This window comes from Panthera uncia, chromosome A2, assembly GCF_023721935.1.
Source record: "Panthera uncia isolate 11264 chromosome A2, Puncia_PCG_1.0, whole genome shotgun sequence".
NCBI lineage: Eukaryota > Metazoa > Chordata > Mammalia > Carnivora > Felidae > Panthera > Panthera uncia.
The window spans coordinates 78,253,124-78,274,174 of NC_064816.1; the positions used below are offsets into that span (position 1 = coordinate 78,253,124).

The 21,051-nt window shown below is 39.4% G+C and overlaps 2 protein-coding genes across 3 annotated transcripts in view; one reads left to right on the top strand and one right to left on the bottom strand.

Annotated features, from left to right (window-relative positions):
- CCDC146 (coiled-coil domain containing 146) overlaps window positions 1-21,051 on the top strand; it is a 114,445-nt gene that overhangs the window by 67,971 nt on the left and 25,423 nt on the right. For both annotated transcript variants that reach the window (XM_049642831.1, XM_049642832.1), the window contains 6 exons: window positions 6,054-6,136; window positions 9,299-9,508; window positions 15,145-15,202; window positions 17,344-17,520; window positions 19,400-19,473; window positions 20,390-20,617. In XM_049642831.1, coding sequence (XP_049498788.1) covers window positions 6,054-6,136; window positions 9,299-9,508; window positions 15,145-15,202; window positions 17,344-17,520; window positions 19,400-19,473; window positions 20,390-20,617 — 830 coding nt within the window. The remainder of the gene's footprint in view (window positions 1-6,053; window positions 6,137-9,298; window positions 9,509-15,144; window positions 15,203-17,343; window positions 17,521-19,399; window positions 19,474-20,389; window positions 20,618-21,051) is intronic.
- Window positions 1-21,051, bottom strand: part of GSAP (gamma-secretase activating protein) — a 158,891-nt gene that overhangs the window by 20,335 nt on the left and 117,505 nt on the right. The window lies entirely within an intron of this gene.

A 21,051-nucleotide genomic window follows, 5' to 3' on the forward strand; every position in this document is an offset into this window, starting at 1 on the left:
GCACAGCTTGATTAAATATTACTCCAAGTTACAAGGTCAAAAAGTAATAGAGCTGAACAAAACAAAGACAGAAAAAAAGAGACAAACAAAAACACAGACTCAAATAAGAGAACTGATAGTTACCAGAGGGAACCAGGGGAATGGGGGAAATAAATGACAGAATAAGAACACTAATGATGAGCACTGAGTAATATTTAGGATTGCTGAGTCGCCATATTGTACACCTGAATATAATAGAACTTATACTGGAATTTAATTATACTGGAATTAAAAAAAAGTGGTAGAGCTGGAATTCAAATCAAAGTCCACTTGTGATGTACTTGACTACAATACTACGCTGAGCCAGTTAAGTGGGAGAAATAGAGATTATAAAGGAGAGGGAGGTATAACTGTTGCTTTAATGCCTAGGAAGAAATAGGAGAGTATATATTTGAAAACACAGATGGATAGGCTTGCCTTAACCAAGAGGAAAAGAAGACTTCATTTTTGAAATTTGGGGGAAGAAGTTAAGGGTGGCTGCGGCTATAAATAAATAGATCTTTTGATGTAGATGAGTTCAGGTGGCCTAATTTTGTTTGGTGAATGAGTTACCTATAAGGGAAAGCTGACGCTTGATATAACAACCAAGGCGGAAAGTCAAACAAAAGGAGTAAGGAAGCATTGTTGAGAGTTCAACTGCATTTGGAAACTGCTTCAAATGGCTAGATTGTTTATTTCTAGTAGAGAAAGGGAGCAGGTGAGTGGCAGATAAGGATCCTAAGGATATTTATGCTTTCAAGTTTATGCTACCCTGACAAAGCCAACTATTCATGAGGATAAGATCAAACCAATAAATAGGTAATGTCAAAGAGGCAACAAGAATATAGTAGGTTAAAAACCATGGTCACTGTGGTTGCCCTGTAGACGCCCACACAAACACCTAATTGTTTCCTCATGCTGACCCCCTTCCAGATCAGTTCACTTGGTGAAAGTTCTTACTTTCCTTGGAATGTCTTAGAATTTCCATTTTTGAAATTTTTTCCATATCATTACATGCTATCCATGAATCATGAACTCTTGTTAAACTTTCAGCTCTAGAGTAAATGTTTCCTTCCAGTCTCAATTACCAACAAGGCAATTCAGTAACACAAGTACCTATTGTGCAATCATATTTATGAACTTAATGACATACTATCTAACCTTTCCTTATGTATACTCTTTGACAATTTGAATTGGGTCTTATGCACTATTTCTTAGATCCTGCATTTTTAAAACATGACAAACTTGTTTTCTGTGCCCATTTGTATCATGCAGTGTGAAAATGCAACTATTTTTTCCATGTTTATAAGTGAAACATTTCATCTATTAGAATTAAGTCTCAAGTTTCCAACCAGAGATAGACCTGCTTAAGGAGACAGCTTACAATTTCACAGAAAGTCACTGTTTGATGAGTATTACATCTAGATTATGAATTTTATTTTTAAGGAGGCTAAAATCCATTCTTTACAGTTTGGTCTTTTTCTTTTGAAGACAGATTTGTTTTTAGGAGAGTAGACCAAATAAAAGATAGCTTATCAATCCTCTTTCTAAATGTCTGTGACTTAACTTTTTCCAATTTATATAGAAACTATAAAAACATATCATATGTTTTGCCCTGCCAGCTTTCTTGACAGATTTGTAGGCATCAAAGGCAGTATGGCTTCTGGAGTGTTGGAAACAAGTAGGAAAGGAAACCTCTCTAGCCGTCCTGCTTTTTCTGTGGCCATAAAACCCACCAACACGCACCCTTGGCCACCTACCACCAGGCTTCCATTAACTGGTATTTTAGAAGAGACTTAACTTAGGGAAAACACAGCTGAGTTTTCACTACCTTTGACCTAGAATCTGTCTGTATATGCCAGTTGGATCTGATCACGGCACACTTTAGTTTGAAATTTTGCTCTGAATCTCTATTGTTTACAGCAATAGTTTTCAAGCATGTTTTAATAACCTCTTATTATTAAAAGCAATACATATGTGTTGGAGAAAATTAGAAGATACAGATAAGCAAACATAAAAAGACAAAAACCATACATTCTTACTGACCAAAGAACATCATTTAACATATTAGTTCTTATTCTTCTACCTTATTGATATTCGCTATTTGATGAACTATCATTACAGTCTCCTTTAATTCTTTAAATGTGGTTTCCTTTCATTGTTGGGACATATTTATAATAGCTGCTTTGAAGTCTTGGTTAAGTCCAACACCTGCTACCCACCAAAAGAGTTTTTGCCGTTTTCCCCCCTATTTCTTTGAAGGGATCATAGTTTTTTGTTGATAATTGGACATTTTAGATAATATATTGTAACAACTCTGGTTTCTGAATCTTCCCAGGCTTCTTGTTGTTGCTGTTACGTTTTTGTTAGCATTGTTCATTTGTTTATTTGTTTAGTGACTTGGCTGGACTAATTCTGTGAAGTGTATCTCCCCCGAAGTGTGCAGTCTCTGATGTCTCTGATGTGGATATTCTTGCCTTTCTATTTTTAACCTTGCCCCACCCACCTGAATAGGTCTTTAACAATAGGAAGGTGGGGGAGATGGGCTCTTTACTGGCTGCCAAGCCTGTCTGGAATAGTTCTTCCACAACATGGACCTCAGGGCAATGGAGGCAGTTCATGGTTCATGTGCCACAGTCTCCCACCGTTCTTACTGAGTTTCAGATTTTATTAAATACATACATCTAAAGTTTTTGCATGCCCTTAGGTCAGTTTCCAGGGACTTTAAATGGCTGTGTTAGATAATTCTGGTGAGTTTAATTAATGTTTCTTTGAGGTAGAAGATTCATCAAGCTCTTCAAGTGACCATTCTGGAAGTTCCATCCCCTGGAAGTGGTCTGTAATTTGTAATTTTACTTATTTGCTTTAACTTACAATGTCAAGGAAATGATCGCAAAATACCAAATGCAGTTATTTACTAACAATAAAACTACTGAGCATAGTGTAAGTGTTAGATGGTTTCTTTTGTGTCTATCTTCTCAAACTGTGAGCTACTTTAGGACAGGACCCCTGTCATATTTACTTCTGCTTCCATCATGCAGGACCATGGGTGAGACAAAAAATCTTTTCAGCTTGAAAACAAAACTATAAATACTCTATTTGTTTCTAAACAAAGGAGTCCATAATTACCAATGGCTTACCTAGTTGACTAATTACAAGACTGGTCCCCACATGGTCTTCATATCACACACATACACATGCAAACACACATTCACACACTTAACCTTTTCATAACTTTTTTCCCAGTAATTTTTCTCTTTTAAGAGTGTCCTGATGTGAAGTTGTTTTTTTTTTTTTTTAACATATTAGACCTTGAAGGCACAGTACCTATGTCCTATACTGTTTTTAGGAACCAATGAAAATGCTTGCGATCTGAAGTAAATTACATATTAGCTCAAAAGTACAGAAAGAAAACTGAAAAACCAGAATGTGTTTAATTAAATATCTATAAAATGTAACATTAGGTCAACCTACCAACAGCAACTCAACATTTAAAAAGTTACATGTAAATTATATTTAAGGCGGCATATGAATACATTTTAAGATATTTGATATAGCGAGAAGTAGAACCTTCTCACAGGGCTTAAAAATCTTGTTTACCCAGGATGGAGCTTCCTCAGAAAGTTAAAAATGGAACCACCCTGGATCCAGCAGTTGCACTATTAGGTATTTACCTAAAGGATACAAAATTACAAATTCAAAGAGACACATGCACCCCGATGTTTACAGCAGCCCTATTGACAATAGCCAAATTATGCAAAGAGCCTAAATGTCCATCAACTGGTGAATGGATAAAGGAGACATGATGTATATATACACACGTACATACCGTGGAATGTTACTCAGCCATAAAAAATGAAATCTTACCATTTGCACCAATGTGGAAGGAGCTAGAAAGTATTATGCTAAGCAAAATAAGTCAGTCAGAGAAAGACAAATACCATATGATTTCATTCATATGTGGAATTTAAGAAACAAAGCAAATGAACAAAGGGAAAAGAGAGATAGGAAAACCAAGAAACAGACTCTCAACTACAGAGAACAAACTGATGGTCACCAGAGGGGGATAAGTTTGAAAGGTGATGGGGATTAAGAAGGGCACTTGTGTTGAGCACAGGGTGTTGTATGGAAGTGTTGAATCACTAAATTGTACACCTGAAATTAATATTACACTGTATGTTAACTAACTAGAATTTAAATAAAAACTTTAAAAAATCTTGTTTACATATCTACCCATATACAGAAAATGAGGGTTGTGAGGATTGGAACCCAGGTCTGGTACCAGCTTGTAGGTGACTCTCAAAAGATCCCAAACACTTTCACAAAAGGGTTTCGTAGTGGATTTAACACTGTTTTTTTCTACCCTGATTTGGGTAGAGAGACCATGAAACCTTACTGTGGAGACTCAGACCATCACATTTTATCAGCCACACTCATTCACTCATGCAGCACATGTTTGCCAAGTACCTGCACCAGGTCTGGGGTTCTGCTGGCTTGAGGATACGGTGAAGAACAGAGTAGCCCAGACCCTTTCTTCATGGTGCTTATACATGAGTTGGGGAGTAACATTTCTTTAGTCACATTTCTTTATTACTGCAGATTGTAATATGGCATCTGTTATTAAGTACAGCATTCTTTTGGGGTGAGTGGTGTGTGTATCTATCTTAATTTAGAAGTCAGAGAATGCCTGATTACAGATTGATATTTAAGCTGAGGTATGAAGAAAGAATAGGGGTGAAGTCAAGGAAAAGTGAGGAATGACCAGCACAGAGACTCTGGGGAAGGAAAGAGACTCGTGCATTTACAGAAATAAAAGGCAGGCAGTGTGGCTGGAGCACTAAGAGCTTGAGAAGCAGGTTGGAAAAGAAGACTGGAAAGCAGCAGGGTCACGCAGCACCTCAGGGGTCACACCCAGGGTCTTGAATTCTATTCCACTTGAGTTCTGAACACCCAGCATAGCAAAACCTCGTTTGATTTTTTAAAAGCTCTCCCTGAAAGTAGACAGACAAGGGCCTTGAGTGGACACAGGGAAGGCTAGGGGGACAGTGGAGGTTTCGTTATTGTGGGATGTCATTTAGACTAGCCAGGGATGTCACAGAGAAAGGAGAGGGAAACAGATGGATTCAGGAGATATTTTGGAGGTAAGAACCACAGGGCATTGATAAACACAAATCTTTCCTTTAGCTCCATTTTTTGATACTGTGTCAGTAGCAGCTCAGGTAAAGTCAAACCTAACACAAATGCTCACTGCATTATGGTAAAACTTCAGTGTTTTGTGTTGCACTGTGATGTCTATTACTACTTATCATCTAGTTCTGAGAGTAAAAGTTCTTTTACCCAAAATGAAAAAGAAACAAATAATAGCACTTTACATACCAAACAAACTCTCATGTTTCTTCGACAGTAGAGGCAGAGAGATTGTGGTATAGGGGAGTGGTCGTGGATTTTTAGAGCTGGACTACTTGGGTTTACATCCTGACACACCACCTTTAACTAGCTCTGTAACTTTGCCACAAATCACTTAACTTTCCAAACCTTAGTTTAAAATGGCGATTCATCCCTACTTCACAAAATATCTTTGAAATAACTGAAATATAACACTTGCTTGTAATAGACGCTCAGCTATTACTAATAAATAAGTAATTTATTAGTTCTCTCAACTTACAAATTGTTGTAAGTTTTTAACTTAACATCTATACTATTCAGGCTGTTTGCTAAAACTAGAAATATGTTTTCTTAGAATTGGAAGAACTTAACTCAATTCCTTCCCTCAATTTACAGATGGAGAAATCATAGTCTAGAGAGGTAAGAGCCTTGCTCAGGAATGTAGAGCTTACTGGAGGCAGAATAGAACTAGAATTATTTTCTCCAAACACCCAGCATTTTTGTAATATACCATCCTGTCTGGTGTGTTTCCTCTCTAATGTCGACTGGAAAGATCTTATAAGATATCCATATATCCATTTTATCTCTGCTTTAAGCATAAGGAGTGTGATGGCTAATGGCTAATCGTGGTCTTGTGTTCTCTTTGTTAGTTACATGCTATGGGAAAACTTCCTGGAACCAGAATGGCAGAGTTAAAAGCGAAGTACACCTTGCTACATGATACCGTGATAAGGTATGCTATTTGCGGACGTGGAGACATCTTTTATCATATTTATATTTCTTTTTTTGTGATGGGATCTATCTTGTTTTTTATTCTCCCAAAAGCAGGCCTTGAGGCAAAGATTTGAGTTCAAGTAGTTTGAGAAGTGATACCGGAAATTATCGTGGGAGAATGGGGAAGTGAGATGGGGAAGAGAGGAATCCGGCCAGGGTGTGTTAATGTGCAGGTTAACACTGTGGCCAACTGGTGCTCAGTCTCACTGAGGACCCTCTGAGTGTGTAGAACACACCTCGGAACTCTCCCACCGAAGGGTAAGGAAACTGGGATATTTGTCCACTAATTTCCATCCATCGTTGATCAAAGATTACTCCTAGGGAGAGGAGCCCCCCGCACTTCTAGCATGCCTTTTGAGAAGCCAAGTAAGTTGCTATGGCTAGACAAAGCTCTCAGGCAGAGGCACACAGGTCTGTCGGGATGTACGGTAACTGTCCACCAAAGCTACAGGTGACCCCAGAGTGGGCCAAGGGGATTTGGTGGGGCACTGACATTATCTACTACAGGACACTCCTACAGTGTTCCGTGCTCCCCACCTCCTTTCACGCACTAGCACAACCCCAGGCTACATTTGCTGAGGCTTCAGTTTTCTCACCTCTTCCTTCTACCCTAGGCTACTCTCCTAATCTTAGTCACAATCAACAGCATGTAAGAATATGCTTCCACAGGACAATTCCACAAAGTTTCCTAAGCACCTGCTATCAGCCAGTGGGAATCAAGAGGGAAGGAGAGTGAAGAAAGAAGGGAAATCCTGTTCTGCTGCTACTCCTTACTACTCCCCAGCCTCGTTCTTCCTTTTCTCCATAACCTCCTGCCTCATAACCTGGCATAGGGTCTTCATCAAAAGCCAAGGAGAGGCAGCAATGGATAGAAACTCCCTCTTGTCATTCCCCATCCATCCTGTCCCCCAATCTGCAAACATTAGCTCTACTTCTTTTCCTGCCCAAAGTCATTTGACTACTTTCAGGAAGGGAGCATGAGGGAAAAGTGAAGCAGCAGGAGAAGAGCAGAGCTCCATCTCTATGCACCCTTCACTTTCACTCCATCCAGGTTCCTAACAACCCCCCAGCTCTGGCTTCTCCTCCTCCTCCTCCTCCTCTGTGCCAGCCTCAAGCTAACTCTTCACCCTTATCCTGTCATTTCCCACAATTGGCCCCGACTGGCAGTGTAGACACATAATTCTCAAGATACACGAACTTGGAGGATTTAGATGGAAAGTCTGGGTAATCTTTTTCAACATACTTCACACTGCTTAAGTGGGGGGGAAAAATCCATGCAGTTCTTAGAACATCCCTTCAAGACTCTTTGCCAATACGAGTCCTACAGCAACACTTCTCACCCTCCAGATAGCTCTAGTCTAGAGCCCAGCCCAGAGAGCCTTGTGGGGTGCTGATTCAGCTTCCTCCTTGCCCGGGCCCCAGTGACAGACGGCCATGTAGGACCAAGACTATGGCCTTGGTTATTTCTTCCTAGTTCCAGGTTGTGTTGCAAAACCATTACTTCCCTTCTGCTACCCACATTTTACCTCCTCTTGACCCTTTAGTTCCCTCTCTTGTGATTACAAACACCCACCACCCTCTCCCACTCCTCCTGCCTGGGGGGCGAGAAAAGCACAAAGACACCAACTCTCCACTCTTGCTGCTGGGGCTGTGACAGGGCATATAGAGCCTGGAAATGCTGAACTGAAGCTGAATGAATTTTGCATAGGAACCACGTTATAAAAGTTGTTCAGTTCTCTTATGCTGGCGCATAGTCTAAGTCCATGTAGGCGAATTACCATTTGTGTTCTGGCTGGAACCCTAACCACCTTGTCCACTTTCTTTCTGGGGGAAATCAGGCACCGTGGCACAAGCCAACAACCATTCACAATTCCACAGTTGAAGATCAGGCCACTTTGGATTTACCAAGTATATTAACATGCAAGGAAACCAAATTGTAAGAAAAAACTCCAACTTCTGTTAACAGAAATCATATGTGTTATCACCATAGCTGTGTTGGTATTTGGTACCTAACATAGTGCCTGGGGCATAGTATGTCCCAGTAAATGTCTCACTGGATGTTATTGAGCAAATGACGTATTAACACTAGGGGAAATGGGTGGAGCAGACAACTTCAGTTGAGACAGCCTTTGTCAAGTCATTGGGCATCTCTGCAAATGAGGAGAAACCTGAAGATTTCTCCCGGCAAGGGTCCTTGCTGGGGTGTGCACCAAAGAGGCGTGCTGACTTTAAAACCGGAAATGGCACCAGCCCTGTCTTGCTTCCAAACAGGAGAGGTAGCTAATGTGAGGCAGTTGGGTTTTTGGGAAACGTGAATCAAGTCTGCTGGTAAGGCTACAGCTGGGGCTAGCTTGCAGCACAGATGAATGAGTTTTAGAAGCTTTCACCAAGCCCAATTTCTGTGTCCATTCAAATCTGCTTCTTGCCAGATATTTAACCTTTTTTCCTATATAGCAACAAGACCTAGATAGGGGATCCCCCTCAACTGTGACATTTAAATCTGGCTCTAGCCAGACATTGAAGATAGGATCAGAAACCTGTAAGGGAGTTTATGTCCATAATTTTATAGGAAAATTTTTCTTCCCAGTTTCTTAGTAAAGTGTCATTAGAAAACTTTATTGTTTCTTAGTTCATTAAGGAGGAAAAAATTTCCCTACAGTCAGGTCAGGAGAATTCAAGAATTAGAGCCAGCATTGCTGAGGCAGTTAAAAGGAGGACCCACTCTCTTATTATCAACCCCACCCCCACCCCCTGCCAGTCCGGGAAGTCATGATTGTTCTTCAAAGCCCAATAAAAATACCATATTCCCATCCAACTCAGTGCTTTCTCTGTCTCTCCCACCATTTTGATCTACACGATAGTGGTAGTACTTGTCAGCTGGTACTCCAGCTTCCTATTCCATCTGTTCCCCTTCCTAGATTGTAAGTTCCATTCACCTCTAGTACCTACTGTAATACTTGGCACAAACTTATCACTGAATTGAATTGTACTGAGGAACGGAAGGAACCAGGAGCTGTGTGGACACGCTCCCTCCTCTCCTTGCTAGATCTCTACAGAAGTTCCTATGGATGTTAAAAGTACACCTTTCTCATTATTTCAATCTCTGTTTCATGGCTCCCAGCACACAGGAGTCAGAGGTCCAGCTGCTCCAAGATGCCAAACGTTTCACCAAGCAAATACAACAGCAGCAATTTCACCTGCAGCAAGCTGATAATTTTCCTGAGGCATTCACCACTGAGGTCTCTAAAATGAGAGAACAACTTCTCAAGTATCAAAATGAATATAATGCAGTGAAGGAAAGAGAGTTCCATAATCAGTACAGATTAAATAGGTAAGTGTACAATTCTCTCAAGCACACTGAAGATACGCTTGAGGAAAGCTCTTTCCACATAAATAAAATGATAAAAATTAAACTAAATTAGGAAGGAACTTTAGGCACACTGAGTGTAAGATGGCAATGTTAAGATGACTACAAGCCTAGCTCTTTCCTTGATTGCCTAGAACGGGCCATCCCTGAACAAGAAAGTAACACAACTTATAGAGAAAGGCTCAAGTGACAGGGAGACGTGTTCATGGAGGAGATCTCTACTGTGTTTTCTTGTGTCCGGAAAGTCATAAGCTTTGGAAGTTGCAGCCAAAGAGCACACTACATGGAACAAAGACCTGGCACACACTCTCGCCCTCTCTGGCCCTGATGGTAGCCCAGTATCATTTCGGCAGGACCAGACCACACGGCTGCACAGCGGACGCCCCACATGTACTTTGCAGACAAACCTGTGTGAGCTGAGGGTCACATCTAGCTCACTATATTTTACTAATACACGAACACAGACCACTTGTTCAACCTTGTTCTCCTGAACTATCCCTCAGGATCAAGAAAGACAGTAATATCCTTTTGGAAGACACATTTACCTATCCAGATCTAGAGTATGTCATTCAGTGAACTAACGTAGAAAGGTACTGCTAGAAAGGCAAATAGTATTTCCAAAATCTCTAATGTTCTTCCTGTGGAGGGAGTAGCAAGTCAGTGGAAGAGTTTGTTCAGCAAATCACACTATTTAGATTGAATTTCAAAATGAGTACAGTCCACGCTTTGTGCTGTGGTATGCTGGATGCTGTGCCTGGGCACTGAAGAGAAAGCCAAATAATCGCTCCTAGGATTTGTTACCTTTTAAGGTGGCAGAACTTTCCTCTGGCTAATTTTAAGAATCTCAGTAGATCTCCGACAGAGCGAATATAATTCATTGCTACCGAGAGTTAAGCAAATTATTTAAGTGACTTTCTGAGGACTCTGTAAGCCCTGGGTTTTGAAATCTTCTCTTTGGGTCCTATCTTTTCAACTGGGGGGCTGAAGAAGGCTAGTTTCATCAGGAGAATTACATTCAGGGCAAAAAAAAAAAAATCTGAGTTCTCTTTTGTCTTTCAATCTAAACTTGTTTCAGGCTCACACTGAGATCTATAAAAAGAAAGGCTAGCTATTTCTGTGCTCTGTAAGCACTCTTTCAGTTGAGAAAATAATGAAATTAAAACAATTGGTGGTTGTTCATTAGTATTGAAGATAAGAATGCTTGACATTTCCATGAAAGGGTAAAGGGAACATAAGTCAGTTGATATTTAAATTGTTTAAAATTTCCAAGTATTCCTGCCAAGGAAAAAACCCAGCAACAACCAGAACTCTTGCCTTTTAGGTATAGACAGGCAAATTGTTCACTGAGTTGCCTGGGATAGGGAGGGAACTGTGCATAGTGACCTACAGTGAACAAGAATATTCAGGACTCACATTTGCAGAAATGTTTAGCGTGTATTGTTTTCGGATTTGCAACGCATAATACTTTGAGCTCGAGCAGACTTCCTCACATCTCAAGTATTAACAAACTTATTTTCATAAAAATAATGGTGATTCCCAAAGGAATACCAGGAAAGAATTATATAGGCTGCGTATTTCCTTGGCTTTAACATATTTCATATCACACTGTATAGAAACAAATTCACTCAACACTCTCTCCCCAGGAAAAAAGTAGATATTTTCATCCCCACCTAAAAATAAAGAAACTAAGCCAGTGAGAGAAAACCATTCATTCAAATACACAGATGATATTTTTCAGATCAGTACAACAAACTCATTTTATTCAGGGTCTAAATAATAGAAGCTCTAGTAAGTAACACCCCTCCACCCCAATATCTTTAGGAACTTCTGAATCACTGGCAGCTATGAAGAATAATTTATTGTTCAAATGCTCTAGAGAATAAAATTTTACTCTATAATTTGGTTGACTTTTCTTATGCTGTCACATAATATAAACTCTATTTAATAAATGCTAATGGTAAGTTACAATTAAATCTATTACCATAGTTTCAGTTATGAGATTAATACTCATTGACCTCTTGAATATGCAGTTTAGGAAAGAATTTGCAACCCCTGGAGCACCTGGGTGGCTCGGTCGGTTGAGCATCCGACTTCAGTTCAGGTCATGATCTCACAATTCGTGGGTTTGAGCCCCATGTCGGGCTCTGTGCTGACAGGATGGAGCCTGGAGCCTGCTTCTGATTCTGTGTCTCCCTCTCTTCTGCCCCTCCCCCACTTGTGTTCTCTCAAAAATAAATAAATATTTTTTTTAAAAAAGGATATGTAACCTTAAGTAAGCTCAATTAATATTATAAATAATGAGGTTTTTAAATACTATTGAGAACTCAAAAATTTTTTTAAATATATATTTATTTATTTTGAGAGAGAGAGAGAGTGTACACATGTAGGGGAGGGGCAGAGAGACTGGGATTGAGAATCCCAAACAGGCTCCAGGCTGCCTGCAATGCAATGCTGAGCCAGGCTCAGGGTTCAATCCCACCAACTGTGAGATCATGAACGTGAAAGTCAGACTGATGCTTAACTGACTGAGCCACCCAGGCACCCTGAGAACTTATGTTGAAACAAAGTAGAAGTCATTATCTTTCTAAAAACAGCCTCTGAAAAGATTTTCCAATATCCTTTTCAACCATTTCCTTGCCTTCACTTTGTTACCTTTTGGGGCTTCCCTGCTTTCTAATAACTCCTCAGATTTGGACAGCAAGTAAATTGTGTCTCTGATACTAAATCTGATGCATTCTGACAAGTCTTGGCCAGGTGGGGAAACAAGGCCATGGCAAGTTATTGCTATCTGTCACAGGTAGGGACATGGAGAGTGGGAGCACTCATGCTGTTCACATGCAGGGCTATCCCAACGTGACCCTGGCCTTAGTGACTGCTCATTATTCCAAGCTGGTCCCTGCCATCCCTGTGGTGTAATCCGGGCTTGGTAGCCATTTGCCATTCTTAGTCCAGTAGTAACAGCAAAGTTGGAACCAAGAAACAAACAGATGCAGCAAGAAAGGAACAGAGGGATTATTTTAGCAAAGCATCTGGAATTCTGGAATGTTAGCTACGACACAGGGGCACACAGGTCATTAGGATTAGTAGTAAGGAAAAATTCACTGCTGGAATAGATTTCACTTCCTAAACACTTTTTAAATCTTTCCTGCTCTCCTTGTGGCAACCAAGAGCAGAATAAGCTTAGAACAGGTTTTGCAGGGTGTGGTCTTCATATCTAAAAGAGAGCCAAAGCATAAGAGACTGTTAAAAACTGAGAACAAACTGAGGGTTGATGGGGGGTGGGAGGGAGGGCAGGGTGGGTGATGGGTATTGAGGAGGGCACCTTTTGGGATGAGCACTGGGTGTTGTATGGAAACCAATTTGACAGTAAATTTCATATATTAAAAAATAAAAAAAAAATGCAAAAAAAAAAAAAAAAAATAAATAAATAAAAATAAAAGAGAAGGACCTGAGAAACTTGATTGAAAGGCAGATCCAACCTTAAAACTAATGGTTCCAAGCCTTCTCACCCAAGGCAGCATTTGCAGTTTTTACAAGATCCCAGCATACTTCTGAGAAATGTCAGAGTTTTAAGAACTGTTGGCTCCGAAAGCAGTTCTCAGCCCTGACTACAAGGTTAGAATCCACCCGAGTCTTCTGTCAGTGATCACCAGTCTGTGCTTAAACACCTTCTGACGGGAGCACACAGCCTCCCACAGCAGCCCGTTCCAGCTTTGGACAGCCTGATTTTTAGATGTTTATGGTTTGTATTGGTTCAAAAATCTACCTCTTGCAACTTCCACTAATTCAGACTGGTTCTACTACTGATAGTGAAAAATATCTCTTGCACATGGCCACACACAGGGTTTCCTGCATTGTCTCTTCACTCCCAAGTCCTTAAAATTAAAAACCTTTGAGGACATGGTTTCAGTTAGGACTCTCTTGCTGCAGAAAAGAAATAAATCCTGAGTAGCTTTGACACTGAAGCACCCCTTAGTCAGGAAAGCTGAAAATGTCAGACAGATTTAAAGTTTGATGTCAATTTAAAAGGTTAGAAGTTGATATATATCAAGAGGCACAAAAGTATTTTTTCTTTATCTCAGTAATGCCATGCAAAAAGGAGAATCCAGAGGAGGGGGAAAAAAGACATTAATGCACGAGAATATGTATTAAATGATTACTTTTAAGAGTAAAAAACTGAAAGCAATCTAAATTCTAAAAACAGTGGAATATTTAAATAATAATGTGTTCCACAGGCAGGCAGCTTGATACTGAAAAGCACCGTGGAGTCAGAGCTCAATTTCTAGGTTTGAATGTCAGTTTAGTTTTGATTGTGTGACTTTGGAAAAGGCGCTTAACTCCTCAGTTTTCTTCATTTGTACAATGAAGATAATACCTATGTAGTAAGTTCTGAAGTTTAGAAATGCATGTAAATTACCTGATATAAGTTCAGTAAAAGATGGACAATGTTTGGGATTGTTTTATTATGCTACACTCACCCACTAGGAAACCTTGAAACTAACTATTAAATTACTAATTACAAAGACTGTTTTGCAGTTGGGAAGCTACTTTAATTACATGTTAGGTAAAAATGGATTCAATCATATATACACATTTTATATAATTTAATTAAAAGATACAAAGAAAATGAAAATGATCAACTGTGATGGGATGGGATTATGAATGATAGACTTCTTTATAAATAGAAAAATATGCATCTCTTAAAGGGAAAGTCAATTTTTCTTAATAAAAAACACATGATAGAGATGTAATTAGTTTAAAATGTCCTAAAGAATTAGCCATCTTATGTTTCTTTAAAAAATATATTATTTTATATTTACTTAAAGGAAAGACTGTGAGTCTTATCTTGTGGGAGAGCTTCAAGTCACCATTTTTCCAACTCAGGGACGCTAAGGTGGCCTTTACAATCAAAATATGACAGCACACTACCACCCCCTAGTGGCAGCCTGCATGAGGTGTAGGATCAATAGGTTGGAAGTTAAATATTGTCAATGTGTATGCAAGCTCTAACAGCAAAGGCCTAAGTATTCAAAACTCTGAAAGTTCAACTTCAACTTGTGTCCCAGCTAACCTACATTAAATTCCATGTGGTACGTACTTATTATACTAACCTTAATTTACATTATTGCAAATAAAAATTCATAAAAATAAAAGCTGGTGTGCATGTTTTGCTCCAACTTCCCAGATCTACTGGCTCATGAGATCTGCTTATTTGATGGAGCTTGTGGAAGTTTTTGCAGTAATCCAGGCAGGCATTGGTTCATTGCAAGTAGTATTAAAAAAAAAAAAAAAAAAGAAAAGAAAAGACCCAGAGCCTGCCTGGAAGGAGTCAGAGTCTAGTGGGGAAGGGCCTGCTACCAAGTAGCTATAATGCGATAAGATAACTGTTCTAATGGGTTGGTATACGCAGTGAGTGTTGTGGGAGGACTGGGGAGGAAGCACCTAACCGGGAGTCACTGAAGCCATCGTAAAGAATGGACACCAGGTTCCCTGGCAAACAAACACAGGAAGTGCGTTCTAAGAGAAAATAGAAAGTTATTACTGCAGAAATAGCTTACTCTTTTGTACTTTGTCAAATTTGTTTTTTTTTTTTTTAACAGCTTAACAGAAGAAAAAAACCTCATAATAAAGGAATTTGAGAAGATACCTAAGCCAGGAGTAAGTCTTAGATGGTCTACAGTTTGTTAATACAACTGGATTCAAATATCCCTTTTGATAAATATTAATGTTTATCACAACAACCATACCCTGAGACATTTGAAAGATCCAAAAGTCTTAACTATAGACAATGCTGAAAGGAATAACTTCTGGAATAAACATAGTGATGCCTATTACAGGCTTAGCTATTTGGCATCTAATATAGGCTGTGTTTAGTTGGACAATATCTGCTTTGTTTTTAGAAAAAAAAGGGGGGGGTGTCTGTGGTTAGCACTTAAAAACATTATTTTTGCATAGTTATTACCCTCAGAGCTTCTTGAACATCTCAAGCTTACTATAAGACATTTTTATAAAGGAGATGTACCACTTATCCATTCCTGCATAACAAACTGCCCCAAAACTTAGTGGCCTAAAACAGCCAACATTTCTTATTTTACACAGAGGTTTCCTGGTCTGAGCTGGTTCAGCTGGGGCTGGGTGGTCCAAGATGGCTTCATTCATCTGTCAGCCAGTTGGCAGGCTAGCTGGTCTAAGATCACATGTCACCAGTCGTCACATAGTAGTGGAAGGGTTTCCGGCCTCAAAAAAAACAGCCTCAAGTGATGGCAGACCCCCAAAGCATAAAACCTTTCAAGCCTCTGCTTTTGTAATCCGTCATTGGTCAAAGCAAGTCACATGGCTAAGTCTAGAATCAAGGGATAGAGAAACGGGCTCTACTTTTTTTTTTTAATGTTTATTTATTTTTGAGAGAAAGACAGTAAGAGCCAGAGACAGAGAGAGAAAGGAAGAATCCTAAACAGGCTCCGGGCCCTGAGCTGTCAGCACACAGCCTGATGCAGGGCTCCAACTCACTAACCATGAGATCATGACCTGAGCTGAAGTTGGATGCTTATATGACTGAGCCACCCAGGCTCCTCTGAGCTCTACTTCTTAATGAGAAGAATGACAAATATCTATAGGAACAGGAGGAATTGGGAATCCATTTTTGTGAGATCACATTTTTTGTGATCTATCACACAAAGTAAAGAGAAATGTCACTACATTCTGCACTGTTACCCCCTTCTGAATGGTTATATTTCAGAAGCATGCTGTTGGTGTTTTCATTCCAAGGCAAAAAAACCTGTTTGTCATAGAGTAAAATACTACTTTTTTATATGTGTGTGTATGTGTATGAGTATAGATATGTACATATACATATATAGCATATAAAATATACATTATTATATAAGTACCTACCTACCATTTACCACACAGATTTTATGGGAAAAAGAATTTTGGATTTTAGTTCCAGACCATAGGATCACCAATTTTACCCGCTCTCATCAGCATTGGAGGGTGGAGATATGTAGAAAACCCAGAGCAGGCTAAATGGATCCATTCGCTCAGTCATTAATAATGTGTAGATTTTCTGAGTACAAGGCTTCTCTCCCATAAGTCAAACACTCCCCAAATAATCAGGCAAGGGAACAAAGATGTGTTGAGTCTGGAGTGGAGGGCCTTTGGGGAGAATATGAATGGGTTACAAAGAGGGGGATTAAGGAGCACAAAGGGTTGGGTTTTCCAAATATGAACTCCTCAGTCTTTAATTCTCATGTGGGATTCAGGTGAACCAGAAGCCCAATAGTCAAAGATGGTTTGCATCTGATGTCAAATCACAAAGCTACTAGAAAATGGGCTGGAAATTTTCACTCATGCTTTTTTGGTATGAAATAAAAATTAACTCAGAAAAAGGACACATTGAAAATATAGGACAGAGGGGCACCAGACTAGCTCAGCTGGGAAGAGCATGTGACTCTTTTTATCTGGGGGTTGTGAGTTTGAGTCCCATGTTGGGTGTAGAGATTAAAATAAAATCTTAAAAAAAATAAATAAAATAAAATACAGGATAGAAAGGAGCCACTAGTAAAAAAAAAAAAAGAGTTTGAATCTGATGTAAAGTGTTTAATACATGAAGTACAACTGTCATGCCTTGATTGAAGATGTCAGAAGTCATTTTTGTATTTAACTTTAGAAGAAGTCATTTGTGAAACTCAAAACAAATATAATCAAAATGGTGAGTAAAATTATTTTTAATTTGATTTTTAGGTAGACAGATACTTGCTCAGGCTCTATATAACCTGATAATTTTCCTGACTTTTAAGGAAATGGAGAAGAAGATGAGAATATTGAGAGAAAGCACTGAAGAATTACGTAAGGAAACAATGCAGAAGAAATTAGAAATCAAAAATTTACGGGAAGATTTGGCATCTAAGCAAAAGCAATTACTGAAGGAGCAGAAGGAACTAGAAGAACTGTTGGAATATCAGGTCAACCTAAAGGTGTGTTACTTACATAAATATTTAAACATTGTTCCTCTGTGGACATAAAAATGCATGGTTATCAAGATTAACTACACAGGTTTGACAAAGAGGGGTAGCATCACACAAACTGAAATATTCAGCATTGTGACTGATCTAATCAAACTAAACCTGGGCCCTGGGAATTCACAAAAAATTTTAAGAGTGTTTGACAGGATCTCTCCAACTTGGAGCCCTGGCCCAGGGAAAAGACCTCACTAAGAATTTTCTTCTACATTAGAATTGGATGTCACAAACACAGTGACTTCTTTGAAGAGCAACCAAATGTCCTAACCTCTTGCATATATTTGTATAACTTTACCCTTATCTGTGTGATTTCACTTTACTTTCTCTTCCCCATGAAAGTGACTAAGACTTTGTTTATGCATTTATGTTTTAGGAAATAATTAAAATTCATTTTATTTTGAAAAATATATAACTCTCAAAACAATTTAAATAACCTAGAATTATTTTACCTTTTTAACAGTTTATTTATTTTTGAGAGAGAGAGCATGCGTGAGTGGGGGAGGGGCAGAAAGAGAGGGAAGGAGAGAGAATCCCAAGCAGGCTTGGCGCTGTCAGTGCAAAGCCCAATGTGGGGCTTGATCCCATGAATGGTGAGATCATGACCTGAGTCAAAATCAAGAGTGAGACACTTAACCTACTGAGACACCCAGACACCCCTAGAGTTGGTTTAGAAACAACATCTGAAACTCACTGGCTTTAATGACAATTATGATTCACTTTGACCACTTTTTCCTCGAGGGTCTTAGAGCAGTCAAACACGACGTGCCCAGCTGCTACCTGGAACATAGTACCTCAGCAGAGACAGATTTACGAGGAGCCTAACAAAGCTAAAGCTTCAGGCCCCTCACTTGCATGAACCTCTTCCAAGGCCCTGTACCTATTTAGCATTTATAATTCTTTACTCTTTATCTTAGAGAGGCCCCCTGACAAATCATAAGAGTCTTAGCCTTACAAAATTTGGACCTGCCCCTGGACTGAGCAAGATCCCGGGATAAATCCACTTCACTGCCATGATGTGTTCAACCTCCATGCATGTATTACCCCAGGCACCAAAGTCCAGTGTGATCCTTGGGCAGGAAGGGCTGTTTCATAATGCCTGCCCTGTACATAAGTGGCTTGAGGCTAAAATAGAACCTTCTGTGAATCCACAGGGCATAGTGAAAAGTGGTACTAGCCAAAATTAGCTTTTGATCTCGGCCTTACCACTTCCTAGCTGCGTGACTTTGGGGAAATTATTTAAGCTTTCTTAGCACAAGTCTTAGGGTTCCCTAGAAGCAGAGTTTCTAGTATTCAGACAAATACTCATTGAGGGAGGTCTCTAAGGGGAATCTGATAGGAATGTCAGGAAAGTTGGGGGAAGAAACTAGGCCAAAATGTGTTTTCAGGAAAATACTGGTCTCAACCTGATCCTGTGGGAATCTCTAGACCATGAATTCCACCCAGAGGCAGGGGGGATGGGCCGTGGTATCACCACATCAATTAGTCATTGGTCACAGAGAGCTGCCCCCTTCCCTGCATTCCCTATCCCTTGAGAAGACAGGTCTGCTGAGCCAGTGGTGATCCTATGGAGAGGAAAACAGGCATGAGCCAACCCCCGCAAACCCGGAAAGATGGGTGGACATCCATAGAGGGAACAGACAGTATTCGTTACACTCAGCTACCTCCTCTTTAAACTGGTTACAAACCATGTCTTGTAAGGTCACTGTGAGTATTAAATGAAATAATTAAAGCACCCTAGACAGTAGGGGGAAGATAAGAATTCTACACATTGTACTTCTTTTCTATTTAACTCTGGTCTAAAATTACATAATGTAACATTCCTTTTCTTTACTAGGATGAAGTGGTCCACCATCAAGCTGTTCCTGTACAAATTGGAAAAGAGATAGAAAAAACAACACGCAAAAAAGTGTATGACTTAATATTATGTTTTAAGCCCTGCCAGCCCTAAGTTAGTGTATGCTCACTAAAACGAGAATATTAGCCATTGAACACATCAAATTACTATTACAACCTTTGAAATATCTGCATTTAGCCTTGCCTCAGTTGTGTGTATCAAGTTCATTAAAAGAAAGTAAGGCAGCATATTACTAACATTCATAACATTTATTTATGTCTCTTTCCAATTTATAAATTGAATCTGTATGGAGTGTCCCTACAGATGTTAACAGAGCTGTGCAAAAGATAAATTATTGGAATTTTAATGTGTAGAATTTTATGGTGTGTCAGCCAGCCAGAAGCCTAAAGCCCAGATGACAGTAACTCTACTTTGTCATCTAATCACCTGGGGAACACCCCCAAACATTCAGAGCAATTTTGGAGGCAGAAATCATGGAGGAAGTTCTTAAGGTTTAGAGGAGCTCAAAAAAATAAAGATAAATGAAGAAACAAAAATTCTGGAGAAACCATTTGATTGCTCTGGTAAGGAGAAAGAAGAAAGCAGGCATTAGTAACAGTTCTAAAAGCCACCTTGTCACGACCACCAAAGTTGAGAGATTCAGGTCAGTTCAAGAAGGCTGGTCAGGGAGAGGGTAGATCCCAGAAGGTGGTGCAGTGGGGAGCCAAGGAGGAAGTGAGGAGGCTGGACAAATCACTGCCCTCACTGGCACTCAGTGGAGACACCCCTAAGTCCCGCTCATCTGTGATCTTCATCCCACTTCTGAGTTCACCACTAGCTCTTCTATCGCCTCTTCAGGTAGTAAAAATAGGCAGAGACAGCATGAGCTCGAAATAAGGCAAACGTGTGTGTGTGTGTGTGTGTGTGTGTGTGTGTATACACACATATGCATGTATGTATGTAACTGTATCTGTATGTATGTTTCCACAGAGAAATGGAAAAGAAAAAGATTGTCTTAGAATATGAACTCGAAGAGCTAAATGACTTCCTAAAGAAAGTTGAAACCAAAATTAATTCCATAATGGAAGAGAAGGAGGATGTAATAAAGGAAGTTGAAGGCAAACGAGCCTTACTTGAAATAAAAGAACGAGAATATAACCAATTGGTCAAGCTGTTGGAATTGACCAGAGAGAATGAAGCAACTTCACTGACTGAAAGGTTACATTTATGTGTGTCTGTCATCTAAACTTGTCTTCAGTTTCTACTTAAGGATTCAAAACATAATCTCAAACACATTTATGTTGATTCAATAAATAGTTTATAGAATTTTGAATAGATTTTTACCTTTATTAAAAAATAAAGTATTTCCCAGTATTTTTCCCCATTGTTTACTCATCATTTTCCTCAATTTCTTGTGACCAAATCTCAAGGACACAATGTTTATATTATTGTAAGTTTTTGAAATGTGCCTCTGAAAAGTATATCACTGGAGTATGCTATAGTTGTGGGATCTTTCCTACATATGAACGGTATTCCTCAGGTAATCATGACTTTTTCCTAATGGGAATAATTTTGTGGTCCACGCAATTCCTTGGGAAGGTGTTAATTCCTATTTGTAAATAAAATTTTAGGGAAACTGGGAACCTCTGTCT